The sequence below is a fragment of the Notamacropus eugenii genome, chromosome 3, assembly GCF_028372415.1.
Source record: "Notamacropus eugenii isolate mMacEug1 chromosome 3, mMacEug1.pri_v2, whole genome shotgun sequence".
Taxonomy (NCBI): Eukaryota; Metazoa; Chordata; class Mammalia; order Diprotodontia; family Macropodidae; genus Notamacropus; species Notamacropus eugenii.
This window is the reverse complement of record NC_092874.1, coordinates 213,118,471-213,136,565: the sequence shown is the minus strand read 5'-3', so window position 1 is coordinate 213,136,565 and position 18,095 is coordinate 213,118,471. Positions and strand designations below refer to the sequence as shown.

At 34.9% G+C, this 18,095-nt stretch overlaps 1 protein-coding gene across 2 annotated transcripts in view; it reads right to left on the bottom strand.

Moving 5' to 3' along the window:
• Window positions 1-18,095, bottom strand: part of LRRK2 (leucine rich repeat kinase 2) — a 253,844-nt gene that overhangs the window by 87,998 nt on the left and 147,751 nt on the right. For both annotated transcript variants that reach the window (XM_072654313.1, XM_072654315.1), the window contains 4 exons: window positions 17,016-17,143; window positions 8,886-9,104; window positions 3,313-3,514; window positions 2,224-2,312 (listed from right to left, as the gene is read on the bottom strand). In XM_072654313.1, coding sequence (XP_072510414.1) covers window positions 2,224-2,312; window positions 3,313-3,514; window positions 8,886-9,104; window positions 17,016-17,143 — 638 coding nt within the window. The remainder of the gene's footprint in view (window positions 1-2,223; window positions 2,313-3,312; window positions 3,515-8,885; window positions 9,105-17,015; window positions 17,144-18,095) is intronic.

Here is an 18,095-nt window from a genome sequence, read left to right as displayed (position 1 = left end):
CAGAGGATATCAGAACTGATAAGAAACAATAATTTTTCATGGTCCAAAGAAAGAAAAACAATTTCTCCCTGGAGAAACATGGGAAGACAATTTTCAAAAGGGAAATTCCATGTGGCTGTTGTTATTATATTAATATTATGTATTATATAACATAACATACATTAATAATATATGTGACATATTATATTACTATATTCCAAGCAGTGTGAAAGATTCACTTTTCAGAGAAGAAATCAAAATCTCCATTCCAAATAATGATCAATTAAATTGCTCTGCAGCACAAACACCAGGAAGACCACATTATTGCTAGCCTCAAAAGCTTTGTGCAAGTGCATGCCCTCAAAGGAGCCTATACTACAGACTATCTTGTTTCCTGTGCTCACCAGACTATTTTTTGTCATATATTGACAATCAAACTGCTTTCTTCCAATTGATCATCTCAAGTACTGGCCAAAAGGGCCAGATGCAAAGGCAGCAACAAAATAGGGTCTTTTAAAATGCTACAAATCTTTTTGACTTCTGAAGAAATGTACAAAATCACTAGAAATGAATTAGATGTATGGATAACAGCACAGACACTTACTATCTTTGTGACCCTGAGAACCGTATAACCTCTTCTGGGTCTCTATTTCCTAATATATAAAATGAAAGGGAGTTGAAGATGTGATTTCAAAAATTCCTTCCAACTTTAAATAATATGATTCTGATATAATCATATATTATGAGATAACATTCTAATGATGTGTTCACCTTGGTGTAACTCTATCTTTCAATTATTCTTAAAGTTATCTCCCTACCTCAATTCTCTCCACTCAACCAGTAACACACTAATCCAGTACCCATATAGCTGCCATAGTGATATTCTTAATTCACAAATCACTATGCTCAGTAAACACCAGTAAATCCCTCTTACTCCTAAAATCAAATACAAATTCCTCTGATGGGTATTTGAAGGTCTTTATCCTTTACCCTCCAGTTTAACACTTCAGACTTATTGCACATTATTCCCCTTTACCAACTCAATATTCCAATCAAGCTTTCATTCCTGCTGTTTCCAATATACAGCATTCCATGTTTCGGTGCCTTTGTGGCCTGGAAAACTGACATTGCTTATTTATGCTTCTTATCATTCCATTTTTATTCAAATCTCATCTCAATTCCTCACCCCTACAAGAAACCTTTCCTGATCCCTACTGCAATTAGTGCCTTCCCCATGTTATTTATCCTAATTGACTATAAGTTCCTTGTGGCTAAGATTTGTTTCATTTTTTCCCAGTACCTAGCATAGTGTCAGACCACTTCCCAGATGTCATGATCTTTTCAGAAAACAAACAACAAACAACCCTGTGAGTAGTAGGAACTGTCCCAGTGGGGACCCAACTGGGACTGGCTCTTTCTGTTCTTTCTTTTTTTTTCCCTTTGTCTTTCAGGTCTAATGGATATTGTGGTGTCCATAAGTGTGTGCACATTCCATGTGCCAATGATGAGTGGAAATATCTCAAGATATCCTGGTGTTTACAGGCTAGATTTCCTTTTTAAAGACCAGGCCTTTAACTTGAATCACTCTAGCTCTCATTGATTGTGCAACAATAGGTCCCAGGCCAAACTGGATTTGGCCTTTGTTTTTGTTTGGTCCCCGATTGACATAGGATTAATATAAATAGAAATTGTTTCTCTTTTGGGCAGAAATCCTGAGGGTTTTCTCCTTTGATTTTTTTTTTTTTTGGACTACGGTAAAGAGGACATCTTTTGCCTCATTTTTCTATTTAGCCTTAGTCACTGAATGGGCTTAGCCTCAGTCAGACTGAGACCTGCAAAAAGGCCTTAAATTTAAAAGACTAAGGTCTTCCACTGCATCTGGGGCCATTTTCAGTTGTCTGATGTGTGTCTGGCCAATGGAATGACATGGCTTGGGAGGAAAAAGTGAGGCTGGTGACTTTGAACAGCTTTCCCTCACTTAAATCCAGTTTACTTGCATGTCAGGAAGATAAAGCCTCTTGCCAAACTTCCTAGATGTCATGACTGTCTTTGAGAATCAAGGACACACAACAACAACAACAAGAAACAGACACATGGCAGCAGGACTTAATAAATGCTTGCCGATGAATTAATTATGCTCTCTACTTTAGTAATAGACTATTTTTTACAGACTTTAAATTTTCATTTTCTGCCCATGATTTGACAATAATTACCCCTTCACTCCACAATTATAGTACAACTAACCTGTGCCATCATTTTGCATAGCCATTTAGGTTCCACAAAATACAAGTCGCTTAATTGCAGTGCTGGGTCTTGAAAGTGTAGCAGGACACCTGTAATACAATGCTAAACATCAGAAAATTCTGACTTCTAATTGGTTTTTTTTGTATTTTTAGTTTGCATCCATGCATCAATTTAAGGAATTCCACATTGAAGAAACTCACTTTTTACCAATGCATACCTGCAACTCTTCTGCAACTCATAGTTTTGAAGAACTACCAATGTCACTAATAGGATAAGTGACTTGTGCAGGGTCTCAGAAACACTTTATGTGTCAGAGGGAGGATACAAGCCATGGTTGTACTAATGTTGAGGCTAGTTCTATATCCATTAAAGTGTGCTCTGTACTGTCATAAGGAGCAAAAAGGACTATGAAATGCTTTGCAAACCGTATAATATTATATAAATGTTTATTTGACATAGATTTTAGGTCTAAAGATAAAGAGAAATTGAGTTTTTTTCTTTTCATCTCCTTATCAGATGGATGTTATCCTGTGTCATAAATTAAAATTCAACATTCAAATAATTTGGAGGCATAGAGGAATAAGGCATTGTTTCAAAACTTTATAATATTTTGTCAAAGAAATCAAGGAAACAGAGACAGCATTTAACTTGACAGATCCAATTCCTAATCTTATGGTTTTATTTAAATATAATTCCTAGTACATTTAAGTTGGATTAAGAATTTTTCTATTCTGGATCATGACACTGTATGTTATTATTACAGTAAATGCTGTTATTATAGTAAATACGTTCTACAGCAAGTTATTTTGATATCTGGGAGCATCAGTTTCCTCACTGAAAAAGTAAAGTGATTGCCTAAAATTGAATGATTTTAACAGAAAAAAAATCCTTCATTTCTCATTTCCTCAAATTTGCTGCTATGATTTTACAGCAGATCACACATATAAGCTATTTTAAGATAATCTTGAAAATCTTTTCAAAGATGGTTTGTTTTAAATTTGGAATTTAAGATTCATTATTCAATGTTTTGATTAAACTTTTCTTTTTAAACTCTGAGAAAGTAAAAACTGGAATTTTTAAAAAAAATACCTGATTCATTTAGGAAGTGAACTGCATGAGGAAGTTCATTTTCATCCAACTGTAATTGACTTTCTTTTACTAGCTGTACCAGTCGCTTCTGACTGATTACTGGAAATTCAGTGGGAACATTCTTTCTCTCCAATATAATTTTCTTCTCGAGTTCCAAGTAGCAGTCTGGAATTAGTTGTCCTACAACAGGCTGGTCTCTGATCTGTGCAAATACCAGAAACTAGGTTAAACTGAGTGCATGAATGAATAAGAACTTTTCATTTATATTTATGCACTTATTACATGCCAAGCCCTCTGCTAAGTTCTAGTTATACAAATAGAAAGAAAACAGTCATCAGATTCATTTTTTAAGAAAAGTACAATGTTGGTCATGTGATGGTGGTCTAGATACTTTCACTGATCACCACAACCTCTCAAATCAATCGAAAACAGAAATTATGTGACAAATATAAAGCAACTTCACATGTTTCCATGGTCCAGGACACCAGGAATCCAAAAGAAGGTAGGAAAAAAAAGCTCAAACGCAGGAACGGATGCTCACTGACTCTGAGCTCACTTAGCTTCTCTCTCTTACCTTACACACTACCAATAGCAAGGTTGTACTAGCAGACCAAGAGACAAGACACAGACTTACATCAAAACCCACCACTGCATTCTGCTTTCTCCTCCCTCTTTCTAGTACCATAGAGACCCCTGCTCCAGAGTGTGGAATTTTCCTCAGGCTTCAACAGCCGTCTTTGTTATAGTCCTCCAGGAGCGAAAGTGTGCTAGGATGGTAACTTGGCAGAACGAACATTGCAAAGCTCTGAACTTCCTGAGAAAACAGATTCTGATCTGTTAATGTTGGACCACAGAAGTAAAGAACAGTGGAACTGAGGACAGGACATTGTGTGTCTGTGAGCAGTATAGCACTCTACCAAATCTGAGGAAAGAGCACAGCATCCAGCTAGGTCAGTTCTGACAATTTAAAAGACAACTGGGATAGGGACCTAAGCTGTTGAACCATGAATGATTCATTGAAGAAGGAGGTTGAAATGATTTGAGATCTACACCCCCAAAGAAGCCACAATCAGAGTGTCAGCAGTCAGTGATAAGGGAAATGAGGGGGAGAAAAATCTGAAAGTACCAAAAATTCCAGGAAGAAGAAATTTCAAAGACCTTCAAAATTGCTTTATTTCTTTGTATTCTTACCAGGTTGTTTATTTTTTTTTTTGTTGATTCTCTAGGGTTCTAGACCTCAAAAAAGATAGAAAGGATTGTCAATAAAATGGTGATAAATTGCAAATGTTTTTACTTACTTAAACATTAGTATAGTGAAAACAGGATGAATCTCTAATCATCAGTAATGGATTTTTTTTCTTTTTCAACCTACATAGAGTTTTTTGCAGTCAATATGCACATGTTTCAAATTAACTTTTCAAAAATTAAGAAATAATCACAAGAAATCCAGAGAGAGGATTCTTGGAAGAAGGCAGAGGAGAATAGAAAATTCTAAACTCTTCAGATTTCCCTCACAAACTAGATAAAATAGTGCCTCAGGGTGAACATAGAGCAGTAAAAATAAATGAGTAGGGGTAGAACAGAGGTCCTCCTGGGATAATCAGAGAAGATATGGAGAAAAATCCCAGGACTAGATTTAGTCCCCGTGAAGAGTAAACACCTCCACCCTAGGTCCTATTAACCAACAAACAGTAAACCCTGGGGTTAGCTGGATTAGGAGGTTGCCTTGACCCTGACCACAGGAATTTTTACCCCAGGACAGTGAGGGGAGTTGGATGTCTGAGCAGGGGAAGAGAACACTAGACCCTGCTGTGCTGAGGAAACACTCTGAGCAAGTGGGATCCAGCACATGTCCCATGAATGCAGAAGCAGTGGGGTAGGGACACAGTTGGCTATGGGCATTTACAGGAGGCTAGAAGTTTTGGTTTCAGTTCCGGGTAAGAGGGGAGAACTGAAGGAAGATCTGAGTCCAGAGGCACCATCTCCCATATCTTAAGACTAGAGGTGGTTACAAAAACTAATCTGCTACAAATTAAAAAAAAAAAGAGGCAAAGGAGAAAAAATCCAATCTTAGAGAGATATTATTGGGATAGAGAAGACCAGGGTTCATCTTCAGAAGAGAATACTAAAGCAAAGAAATCCTCTTCTACCCCAAAGACTGGCATCAAATGGTCTCCTGCTCAAAAATAATTCATAGCAGAACTTAAAAAAGATTTAAAAAATCAAAAGAGAAACACTGAGGGAAAACTAAAAAACAATAAGAACAATAAAAGAAAAACAAGATTATGAAAAAAAGTCAACCAATTGGAAAGAGAGATCCAGAATCTTAAGTAAGAAAATGACTCCTTGAAAATCAGAATTGGGCAAGGGGAGGCTAGTGAAGTTGTAAGAGATCAAGAAATAATAAAACAAAATATAAAGAATGAAAAAATAAAAGAGAATATGAAGTATCTCAGAAGAAAAACAACTGATCTGGAGAACTGATTAAGAAGAGAAAACATAAGAATAATCAGACTACCCAAAATCTATGACCAAAAAAAGAATGATGATACAATAAGACAAGAAATAATTAAAGAAAACTGTCCTCTCACTGCATTAGAACAAAGGGAATAAGTAGAAACAGAAAAAAAATCACCCATTACCAGCTGAAAGAGATCCTACAAGGAAAACCCACAGAAATATTACAAGTCAAATTCTGAAACCCCTAGCTCAAGGATAAAATATTATGAGCTACAAGAAAAAAACAACTTAAATATGGTGGTGCCACAATTAGAAACACAAAAGAGCTAAAAGCAGCAACACTAAAAGACTGCAGGTAATGGAACATTATACATCAAAAAGCAAATGAGCTGGGGTTCTGGCCAAAAATATCATATGCCCCAAAGCTAAGCATAATCCTGAACGGAAAAAATGGACATTGAACGAAATGTCAGACTTTCAGGATTTCATTTAAGAATAAAAACCTGAATCTGATCTTGGACAGAATTTCGGCTAAAATAGATTTAATCAAAAGAGAAAAACAGAACTACACACTGTATCAGCCATTTTTATCAATGTTGTTTTGGACTATTTGACAGAACTAGATAGTATATGGTGGGAATACTGCTGTGGTGTAAGAAATGACAAGTTAGTGGACTTGGAAAAGTATGGAAAGACTTGCACTTATGAAGTCTTATGAAGGTTACCCACCCTCAGAGAAACAGAGGGTAAATAAGTATGGTACAGTTTTATATAGATGCATATTAATATGTCTATATATGGCTATGATTATAGATATCTCAGTATATGAATGTGTAAATAAATGTATGTATGTGTGTGTATATGTACATCTGTATGTATCTACATATGAATGCATGTATGTATGTGTATGTATATATATATATATGCATATATATGTGTGTCTACATTTCCACACTTAGTTGTAGCCTTTGGGAGGATTGGGGGGAAGGGAAGGGATGGAGAAGAAAAAAAACAAAGTAAAACAGTGCACAACAGAGAACAAAAGAAAACTTCCAGGGAAGCAAAGAGATTATATAGGCTTCCTTGAAACAGAAATTTATTGCTGTATATTTTGAATCATCTCACTTTCTGTTGTGCACATAGCAATGATTTTTAAATCTTTTCTTGTTCTTTATTATTTTAACTAAAATAATATGTCGTATGCCCCTTCTCTATTAAAAAAAATTAACGGAAAATCTATTTTTTCTTCTTCTCATCTCTCATCTATTAAGGAAAGAGAAAAGTATCTTACAACAAATGTGCACAGCCACACAAAACAAATTTTCTCTATGGCTATATATATATATATATATATATATATATATATATATATATATATACACACACACACACACACACACATATGTCTCATTCTTCACCCTAAGCCAATCACCTTTTTATAACAGATAGCAAGTTCTATCATATGAATGATTAATAATAAATGGAGCAAAGTAATGTCAGTTTTCAGACAACTTTGTTGTTTTTATTTTACACTGTTGTTGTTATTGTCTAAATTGTTCTTTTGATTCAGCATCAGTTCACGTAGGCCTTTAGGTGTAGTTTTGAAATCATCTATTTTCTCATTTCTTACTATACAACAGTACCGTTATCACATTCATGTATGGTAACTTACTTAACATTTTCTCAACTGAAGGGGTTTTCCTTAGTATCCTGTTGCCAACACAAAACGAGCAGTTATAAATATTGTTGTGCTTATAGGATTTTTTTCTTTCTCTGATTCCAAAGAGGGACAGGCCTAATAGTGGTATAGCTGGGTCAAAGGACATGGACTATATTGTTAATTTTCATGTATAATTACAAACTGCTTGCAAAATGGTTGTACCTATTTATAGGTCCATCTATATTCCAGTTTTCCCAAATCACAATCAATATTTATCATTTTCCTTCTTTCGGCTTGTTTGTCATTCTAATGGGTATGAGATAGAATCTCAGAATTGCTTTAATTTGCATTTCTTTAATTATTAGCAATGTGGAACATTTTTTATATGGTCATTTACAGGCAAGAATTCTTCCCCTGAGAATTGTGTGCTCATATCTTTATATTGAGAAATGACTTTTTTTTTTTAGTAATTTCAATCAATTCTTTATGCATCTTAGAAACGAAATATGCTGAAAAGATTTTTCTACCATTTCTTCTAATTTTAGTCATACTAATTTGCTTATGCAAAAACCCTTAAAGTTTCTGCAGTCAAAATTATTTCATTTTCTGGATCCTATTTCTTGTTTGGTTATATTTCTCCTATATAAAGATCTGATATGTTTTTCTTATTTGACTATACTTATTTGCTATATTTGACTATACTTGATATTTTATACTAACTTAAATCAAACATCCATTTTTAGTTTATAAGGCATATTAAGTATGTTATTAGTCTAAATCTAGTTTCTCCTACACCTCTGTTCAATTTTTCAAGCAGTTTTTATCAAACGTCAAGTCCTTAGTAGTTAGGTCATCTTTGAGTTACTAAAGTACTATCCATGTACATTTACTTCTGTATGTTTTATGTTTTATATGTTCCTTTGACATATTTCTCCATTTTTAAGCAATACCAAACTCTTTTAATAATTGCTTCTTTGTAGTATTATAGTAGTTTGACATGTGACACTGCAAGGACCCCTTCATTCTCATTCATTACTTCTCCTGAGATTCTTTTTATCTTCCATATGAATTTCATTATTTTTTCTAGTTCCTTTAAAGTTCAATTGGTGTGGTTCTGAATAAGAAAACTGATTTAGGCAGTACTGTCACTTTATTATGTTTGCTGGAAATTAATGTTTTTTTTCCATGCTTAATTTGTTATAACTTTTTTCCCCTTTCTTTCAGTTAACTGAATGCAGGGAAATGGTCAAAGTGAGAGGGGTTTGCAATAGGAATTTAAAGAAAAAGAGGGCCATTATAATATTATTATAAACCTACAGAAGGAAGTTCAGAAGATCCTGAGCCCCAGAGTGCTGGAGCAGGCAAGCACTAGCACCAGGACCCTCTTGAGTGCCTCAGCACAGGCAGGGGAACAAGTAGACACCAGCTCGGAAACACAAACATTCAACAATACCTTGAAGTTCAGACTCTCCTTTACGATACTTTTCCGAAGTTTTACCAATGCCTCACATTCTTCTGTAGCGTTCACAAAATGGTAATCTCTTATTTCAGGGAACCCCCTTTTATTTAAGAGCTCCTTAGTTATTTTGCCTATGGAGGCCTTTCGCTGTTTCTCATCAGAAACATCCAGATGGGTACCAACTAGAATCACTGGTGAGGAAGAAGCCCGAGCCTGTAGGGGAAAGCCATGAAACATGCAAGTTTAATCTAGAACTGGGATTTTCTTTTAACTCTATTGAGGTACTCCTAATAGCATTGCTACCAGTGAAAACTGTGCTTAAATACATCAAGGAGCCATGATTTTATCAGAAGATTTTTTAAAAATCTGCAACTTTAGTAATCAAACATTATACAAATGCACTGTTAATTAACAAACATTTACTATGTGACAATGTTATTCTAGGTTCAGGGCAAACAAATATAAGAAGTGAAACAATTTTTATTCTCTAAAGCACAGATTCTAATGGAGAAGATAAGTAAACACAGAACAAATACAAGGGAAACAAATAAAAATAAAAAAAGTGGGTTAAATGTAAGGTAGTCTGAGAGGAAGGATACTAGCAGTTGAGGGAACCAGAAATGATTTCATGTAGAAAGTGGCACTTGTAAGGAAGAGAGGAATTCTATGAGGTAAAAATGAGATGTATGTTCCAGCCATAGGGGAAACCCAATGCAAAAATCACAGAGACAAGAAATGAAATGTTATGAGTGATGAGGAGAGTTTGGCTGGATCAAAGTGTGCAAGAAGAAGAGCAATGTCCAGTAAGGGTTGCGAAGACAGGTTGGGGCAAGGTTGGGCCATAAGGAATAATGAAGTTGGAAACCAGACTGCAAAATGCTGAAGAGTAAGAGAGAGGAGAAAATGGAGGCAAGCAAGTAGAAGCAGCTTTTCTAGGCATTTAACTGAGAATTTGCTTAGAACAACAATTCTGTTTGCTTAAGGAAAAGATAGGAACTTTATTGAGTAATTACTAATAAGCATGTTTCAGCTGGAATGAGAGCTTTAAATATTATCCTCAACTGGGATCATATTATCTCCCCCTAGTACCATAGTAAGCGATTTAATAAAGAGTGGCATCAAATCTGCTTCTAATCCACCAATTCACCAGAGAAAATTTCAATTAAGATCTACTGAAGCACTAGCAGTTCAAAGAAATGTCCAAAATTGCCAGGGGAACCTGATGAATTTTCCCAGTACAAGCATATTAACTGTTTCTGGGAAGAATAGCCTTATATGGAGCCCATGTAGGTGCAGTTAGGTGACACAGTGGAAAAAGTACTGGGCCTGAAGTCAGGAAGGCTTATCTTCCCAAGTTCAAATCTGGCCTCAGACACTTACTAGCTGTTTGATCCTGAGCAAGTCACTTAATTCTATTTGCTGCAGTTCCTTTTCTGTAAAATGCACTGGAGAAGGAAGTGGCAGACCAATGTCTTTGCAAGAACATCTCAACTGGAGTCACAAAGAGTTGGACACAACTGAAATAACTGAACAACAGAGTTCATGCACATCTCACCAAGAAGGTGGTTCTTAAGCTAAAACACTGATAAGGTGCCCTTTTACACATCCAACTTCTATTTGAAGACCTCATAAATACAGTTAATTCAGTTTTCCAAATCTGCATTTTGCTTTCTTAGATGGTCAGTGAGTAAAATCTCCCACTCTCTCATCCCCCATGCCCAACTGGGTGCCAAGTCTTGTTCATTTTACTTCCATAATCTCTCTCACATCCAACCCTGCGTCCCTGCTCACATATATAATACACTTTTAAAAAGCTTACACTAATTATGCATGATATTATAGAACCTTATCATATCATTGTTGTTTTTCAGTCATGTCTAACTCTTTATGACCCTGTGGACCATACTATGGGATTTTCTTAGCAAAGTGGTTTGCCATTTCCTTCTCCAATGGATTAAGACTGGTTTAGGAGGTTAAGTGACTTGCCCAACGTCACAAAGGTATTGTGTCTAAAGATGGATTTGAACTCAGGTCTTCCTGACTCCAGACTCAGGCTCTATCCACTGAGTCATCTAGCTGCCCCATCATATTATATAAACTGTTAAAGCCTTAGTATCAAACCCACATTATAACAATAGCCTTCTAACTTGTTTCTCTGCTTTCAGGTTCGATCTTCTTCATTTTATCTGCAGGTGCCAAAATTACACATCTTAAACAGAGATCTGACCATGCATGACACTGTCCATTCAGAAATCTCCTACCTTATTGCCACTAGGAAAAAAATACTAATCTTCAGCCTGGATTTTAAAACCTTCCATAATATGTTTTCTACCTACTTCTTCAGTCTTATTTCATATTATAGTGGAGTCATATATTTTATCACTTTACAATAAAGTCATGTATTACATGAAGATTAGGTTCAAAGTCAAGGAATAAGGCAAAAACTGCACTATGGAGCTGCCCAGAAAGGACAGTCAGTATCTTTAAACAATGTAGATGGAAAGGGGAGCAATGGGGTGCTGTATTGGATAGAATTCTGATACTGGAATCAGAAAGATCCAAGTTCAAATGCGGCCTCAGAAATTTGCTAGCTGTGTGACACTGGGCATGTCACTTCATCTCTCTGTTTGCAGTTTCCTCATCTATAAAATGGGGACAATAATAGCACCTATTTCCCAGGTGTGTTGTGAGGATTAAATGAGATAATAATTGTAAAGCCTGGCACACAGTAAATGCTGCATAAAAGGAGGCAGCTAGGAAGCTCAGAGGATAAAACACTGAACCTGGAGTCAGGAAGACCTCAATTAAAATCCAGCCTCAGACACCTACTAGCTGTGCAACCCCAGGCAAATCACTTAACCTCCCTTGGCTTGAAATCACTGGAGAAGGAAATGGCAAACCACTGTAATAATCTTCGCCAAGAAAAAAACTGTAAGTGTGGTTATGTCATCAGATTATCACACCCTCACATATGTTCTTCCTTCTACATCACAGGGAAAGAAAGAACAAAATTAGATCAAAGTAGTGGCCTTGTTGCCAGCCAGGATAGCTAGGAAGGTCAAATAAGGCTGTTCCCTTCAACAGCTCTATGAGCCTATGCCAAATGAATCCCTACAGGTATGAAGAGAACCTTAGAATTATTATTATTATTATTTACTAGAATTATTATTCTCAGTGCAGCAAGATGCTTACATATTTAAGAGCCGAAGACTCACTAAGGAAAGAACAGAATCTTCACATTTCCCATTTAACATATACTATTTAAACCGTAATTTTTGTATTAAAAACCAAGCATGCATAGTTCAAACCATTTAAACCACATCTATGCAGGAGGCCACTCCATTATACTCCACACTCTACCCTTTAGTCAAATATGCCAACTTTCTGTTCCTTGTACATGACATTTCATCTCCTGCCTCATGCATTTTCTTAGGAGTCTGCCTAGTCTAAATTCCTCTCCTGACCCTCTAGTAACTTCCTATAAAATATAGCACAGCTTTCTGTAATGTAACTTCCTATGCAATATAGCCCAGCTTTCCTTAGTGTACTTTATGGAAAGGGATTTGTATTTTAAATATATTTTGTTATTTACTTAAATGTGTAGATGTTGTATTATCGCTCCCCCACACCCTGCTACCTCTCCCCAAAGTAAACTTTTAAGAAAAAGACTCTTCAATTTTTACCTCTGTGCATGGAAATTTAGAGAAGGCAATTTCTTTGTCATCAGAGAAAGAGAAAATCTTCTGGGCTAAGATATATAAGTTTCTAGGAACTGTAGTTCCCAAAAGGTAATACTACTTATTTTTATATGTTTTGATTGATATCATCATACTTACCTGAACTATCACCTCTTTCTAGCTCCCACAGAGTTATCTCATATAACAAATATTTTTAGAGAGAAAAAAATCAGCATACTTTATTATTACCCAGAAAAAGTTCAAAACCATGTGCAATGTGTAATACCTGTAGACCTCCCGCCTTCATGAAGGGAAGTTTTGTTGTATTCTTTCCTGACTCTTTATTTGAGTCCTGTTTGATCTATATAGTTTTTGTTACATTTATTTTTGATTTTTTGGTGTTTCCATTTAAATCTTTAAAGGTATTGTTTATATTGTTTTTGTGTCTCTGCTTACTTCACTCTGCACCAGTTTATATCGATCTTTCCGTGCTTCTCTAATCACACACCTGGTTTCTTATATAGCACAATAATATTTCATTTTATTCATGTGCCACAATTTGTTTAGGCAAGTCCCAAATGATGGGCAGGTACTTTGTTTCCAATTCTTTGGAGCTCTCTTCATGTGGTTGTGAATACTTTGCAATTATTCTTTTAAGAACTGTTCATACTTTTTATTATTTATCTGCTGGAGAATAGCTATTAATTATACATACATACATACGTACATACACGTATGTACATATGTAATTTTTCCCATTCATTAATTTTGTCTATGTAGAAACTTTTGATTTCAGGTAATCTAAGTTATCTCTATTATCTCTCATAATTACTTCTGTCTTGATCTACAGATGCAAGAGGCATATGATCTATTTCTCTTGTAATGTTATAGGACGATCTTGTAGTGCTTTTGTATATTGTAGATCTTTTGTTTTTCCAAATGAATTGTTATTATTTTATCAAGTTCTATAAAATATACTCTTGGTAATTTGATTGGCATAGCATTAAAGGTATAAATTAACTTTGGCAGCATTGTTATTTTTATTATATTGACATGGCACTGAATATTCCTCCAGTTGTTCTTTATTTCCTTGAAGAGAACTTTGTAATTTGAACTGACAGTCTTTTGTGTGCTTTGGTAGGTCGTTCCCTAAATATTTTGTGCAGTTTGTAGTTAGCTAGAGTGGGATTTCCTTTTTCATTATTTATTTTTTGTTTTGTTATTATTACATAGAAAAACTTGATTTTGCTGGTGCTTTTCCCTTGAGCACTCCTCTCTTTTGCTCCTGATTATTTATATATTTATCTGGTTATATATTTATATCTGGTTAATTCTTCCCACCCATGTAGATTCTCCCATAAAAGAACTAGAACCGTTCCAGTTGTTTTTAAAATTCATTTTTTTGTGTCACTTTTCCAAAAAGGATATCTCTCACTGTTCATTATCTACCCTCTCTCTCTTTCTAGACCATGGTTTTATGATTCATGACTCATATAATTACCTGGTTTTTCTCTCTTTTCTTTGTATTCCTATTGCAATCAAAGCTTCAAACTATCCATTCCAGGCTCTCCCCTTTAGGCACTTTTTGCCATAACCTTATAGAGCTAGTGCTGTGAATTTTGCTTTTTCATTATGCCTTGTTCCCAAAACGATTTCAATAGTTGCAGGTGTAAGAAAAAACACTGTCCCACAGTGGGGATCCTTCCCCACCATATCTCTAATTATGCAGTCCATCACTTTTCAATCTTTGCTCCTTCTTCCTCCTCACTTACTCCCCTGTAAGAGCTTCTCTTTCTGAGACAACAGGGTCATCACTTTCTTTTCACTCTTTGCCTTCTTTTTTGACTATGGTGTTAAGGTTTTTTACCCTGTCATATACTTCTGGGAGACCTTTAAATTGTCTCTAGGCATCATGTCTTTGAGATCACTGTTTTGTTTGCATAGTGAACATATTTTCTTTTAATGCTGCTTTTTCTTTCTCTCTTCAAGACTGTCCTTTCTTCACTTTTATACATTTGCATTCCCAAACTATTGCTCTCTTTTATTACTTTGGTGAAGGTTATCATTGTAGATGCAGGTTTTTATTCTGTCCATTATTTTTGCTATATAGGTCATAAATTCTGTTTTCTTAATTCTCAGTTCTCTTTTGAACCACTTAGAAATAATGTGATTCCATGTTGTCTTCATATTCCCCTGGCTCTTCTGTCTCAGCTGTTAGATCATTTCCCTTTATTTTCAGTAATTATTTATAGATGGCCTGAACTAGTTTACTTCATCTGAAAGCTGTATTTCCTTATGTTATTAATTTTTTCCCTGAAGATTTATGTTTAAGATCTTTTTCATCCTGAGAGCTTTGGTAATTTCAGGAATTTTTGCCCTCTGATTTTCCTCTACTCACTTTCTTGCTTTCTCTTTTCTGACAGTGGTTTCCTTGGGGTCTGAATCTCAAAGCATCTCAGTCTCTTTCCATGCTGAGCAATCCCTGATGCACTAGACTATTTCTCTGCCCCAAGTGACTTTTCAGTGTTCTGAACTGGGCAAATGAAGTCTTTTAACTGTGAGAAAGTCACAGAGGTAATTGCTAGTTTTTTGATAATATAATCTAAACACTTTAAACCCCATACTTGGGATAGTAGATATAGAAGACAATAGAAGAGGATCTGCAATGAGGAAGACATGACTTCAAATCTAGCTTCAAACACTAGCTGTGTGACTTTGGGCAAGTCAATAAATCTGTTTGCCTAAGTTTCCTCATCTATAAAATGGGGATAATAATATTATTCATCTCCCAAGGCTGTTGTGATGAGAACATGGGTTATCTGTAAGAGCTATATAAATACTAGCTACTATTTGCATACTCAGGATTTAGTGGAATGCCTTGAATAAAGTATGCCTTTACTGTTGTTGAACTGGATTGTAATTTCTAGAAGACTATTGTAATCTTTCTAGTAAAAACTGAGGAAATTTTGGTTAACCTCAGTGAAGAATTTCTATGTCATTTCTTTTTCTCTTCAAATAACTGACAATTTTTAAACCTATGCACAGGGACTGACCAGGAGTAGATGAAAGTCCAGTTTGTCTGGGTCATAGATAATATTCAGGATAAATATAATAACTTTTCACTCTCTGTCTTACTAAATGATCTTCATTAGTATCTATGGGAAAAAATCATCTGGAGATCAAACTTTTGATGACCAGCCTCTCCAAACAGACCAATTCTTCAACCATATACATACAAATCTGTTACTGGGACCATACCTGAAACCTTTCAAGCTTGGTAAAAACCACCTAGAGCTTAAGAAACCAGGTGTCACCTGTATGCCGTGATGAGAAATTAATTAGTAATTTAATGAAATGACAATACTAATAATAATTATTATATTTGGCATCAGGCTTTTTAAAACATCATAATATTTTAGTTATCCATTAGATTATTCTGAAGGGTTTCATAAATTCCTAAGAATATATTTTAGCTTCTGTGTTAAAATGAGCATCTCTGAACGAACAAGGAAAATATCAGGGTAACTAATAATCTGTATATTTACTTTTTCACCAAGATCTACAAATCAAAATTTTGGATCTCCTGAGTCTAAATAAGAAATTATTATAATGCCTCACTTACCTGAAGAAAATTCACCTGAAACCTCAATTATCTAGAACATAGCAGAAAACCAAGAAGTACTCAAAATACCACCATCAAAACAGTTATCACAAAGCCTGTGAAATTATGTATTTATCCTTATTTAAGACACAGTACAATAGTTTTAAAACACAGTAAAATGCATAATTTTAATCATTAAGATTCTGGCTCATCAAGAAAATTTTAAACTATTTTAGTATGCTACCTGTAACAAAGCACAGAAATACATGTATTTAGAAACATTTTTTATAAAAAATAGCTCATATAAAATAACAAGGCCACCTATAAAGAGTGATTTTAAATTTTATTGAAAATTCACCTCTATGTCATGTTTCCTATCACTATTGAATAAATGAGATGTTAACTATGCTACATAGTTAATTATTAAGAGAGTTTATGCTCATAGAATGTTTATTTAAAAGGTAATATTTAGACTTCATATTCATTTTTTATTCTAGGGATTCTAAAGAAGACATCTGAGGATAGGTTTTGGGGGAAGTCTAGGAATTTGGATGGAAAATATTACATCTTTATTTTCTAACTGTAATTTAACACTGAACCCTGTTTTAGATCATTTTTTTATTATTGATCACAGATTGTGGCTTGTTCAGAGACATCATGTTACTAAATTATGTAGAACACTACCAAGGCAAATGACATATATGTTGTTTTATTATGTTAACCTTTAAAATGTATTGATTCATGAAGAGACAACAGAAAGTAACTGCTTTAAATGAATTAATTCAAGACCAAATTATTTGGAATTTTAAAAGAAATTATTTGAAATTATTAAATTGTTAGAGTCACCTTTATGTTGAAAAGCCATGGCTTCATAGCATCTACTTCGGCATGTCCTTTGCTAAGATCATATACAGCAAGATATAATGCACGTTGTGTCATAAAGTGAGGATGAGTGCTGTAGAACTCTTCTCGTCCTAAATGAAAAAGTCATACAAGTTTTCCACGCCTGTAAACCATAGGCAACTATGCATTTCTGGTATAAAAATGATTGCTATTTGACAAAATGTGATTTCAGTGGTGTGCATACTCCCCCTTCTCTGACATAAACCATAACAGAGGGTTCATGAAATATGCTAATCTAATTAGAGATTTCAAGGGATCATCTTAGAATAAATGACTGGAAGAGAACTTAAAGACCACCTAATTCTACCCCCTCTTTTATAGATAAGGAAAATGAAGCCTCAGGTTAAGTGACTTGCCAAAGTTCACATGAATGGCAAAAACATCCTCAGACTCCCAATCCAGTGTTCTTTCTCTAAGCCCAGTTTTTCTCTCTACTACACCATGTGTCAACTTTAAAAACTTGATTTTTAAAGAGGAAAGCTAACTTAAAAAAAAAAAAACCTTTAAAAAGAAGAAAGTAAGGATCCATTAAATGTTAAATGACTTGTCTAAGATAACAAGTAAAAGTGAGAGCCATGAAGTATATCATCAGTTCATATTTGGCACATTTCCAGTTCTGACAGATCCTACCAAACTTATGGTTTCACAGACATAGGCTTCAAAAATAGAAAGTCACTTCCATGCCAAGATGAAGTATTAGAGCAAGGTATGGCTGGACAAATTAACCATGAAACTCAATTGTCATTTTAAAAATAGTTGCCTTTGCATTCGGGATTCTCAGAATATGTGCCAGAGTTTAACATGTGATCTTGATTCTGAGAATTCTGAGAATGCATACCCCCACCTTTTGCCAGCTACTCTCCACCTCACTATGACCTCTATTTTCGTGGCTAAGGCACAACTGGTAGAGCTGAGGAAGAGGCAACAGTCCTAGCATTCTTCTTCTCTCCATCAGTTCTATTTCATGTGTTTTAAGAAAAAAATAAATGGTTTTCTAAATTCTGTACTCTGAATTCTCTTCAA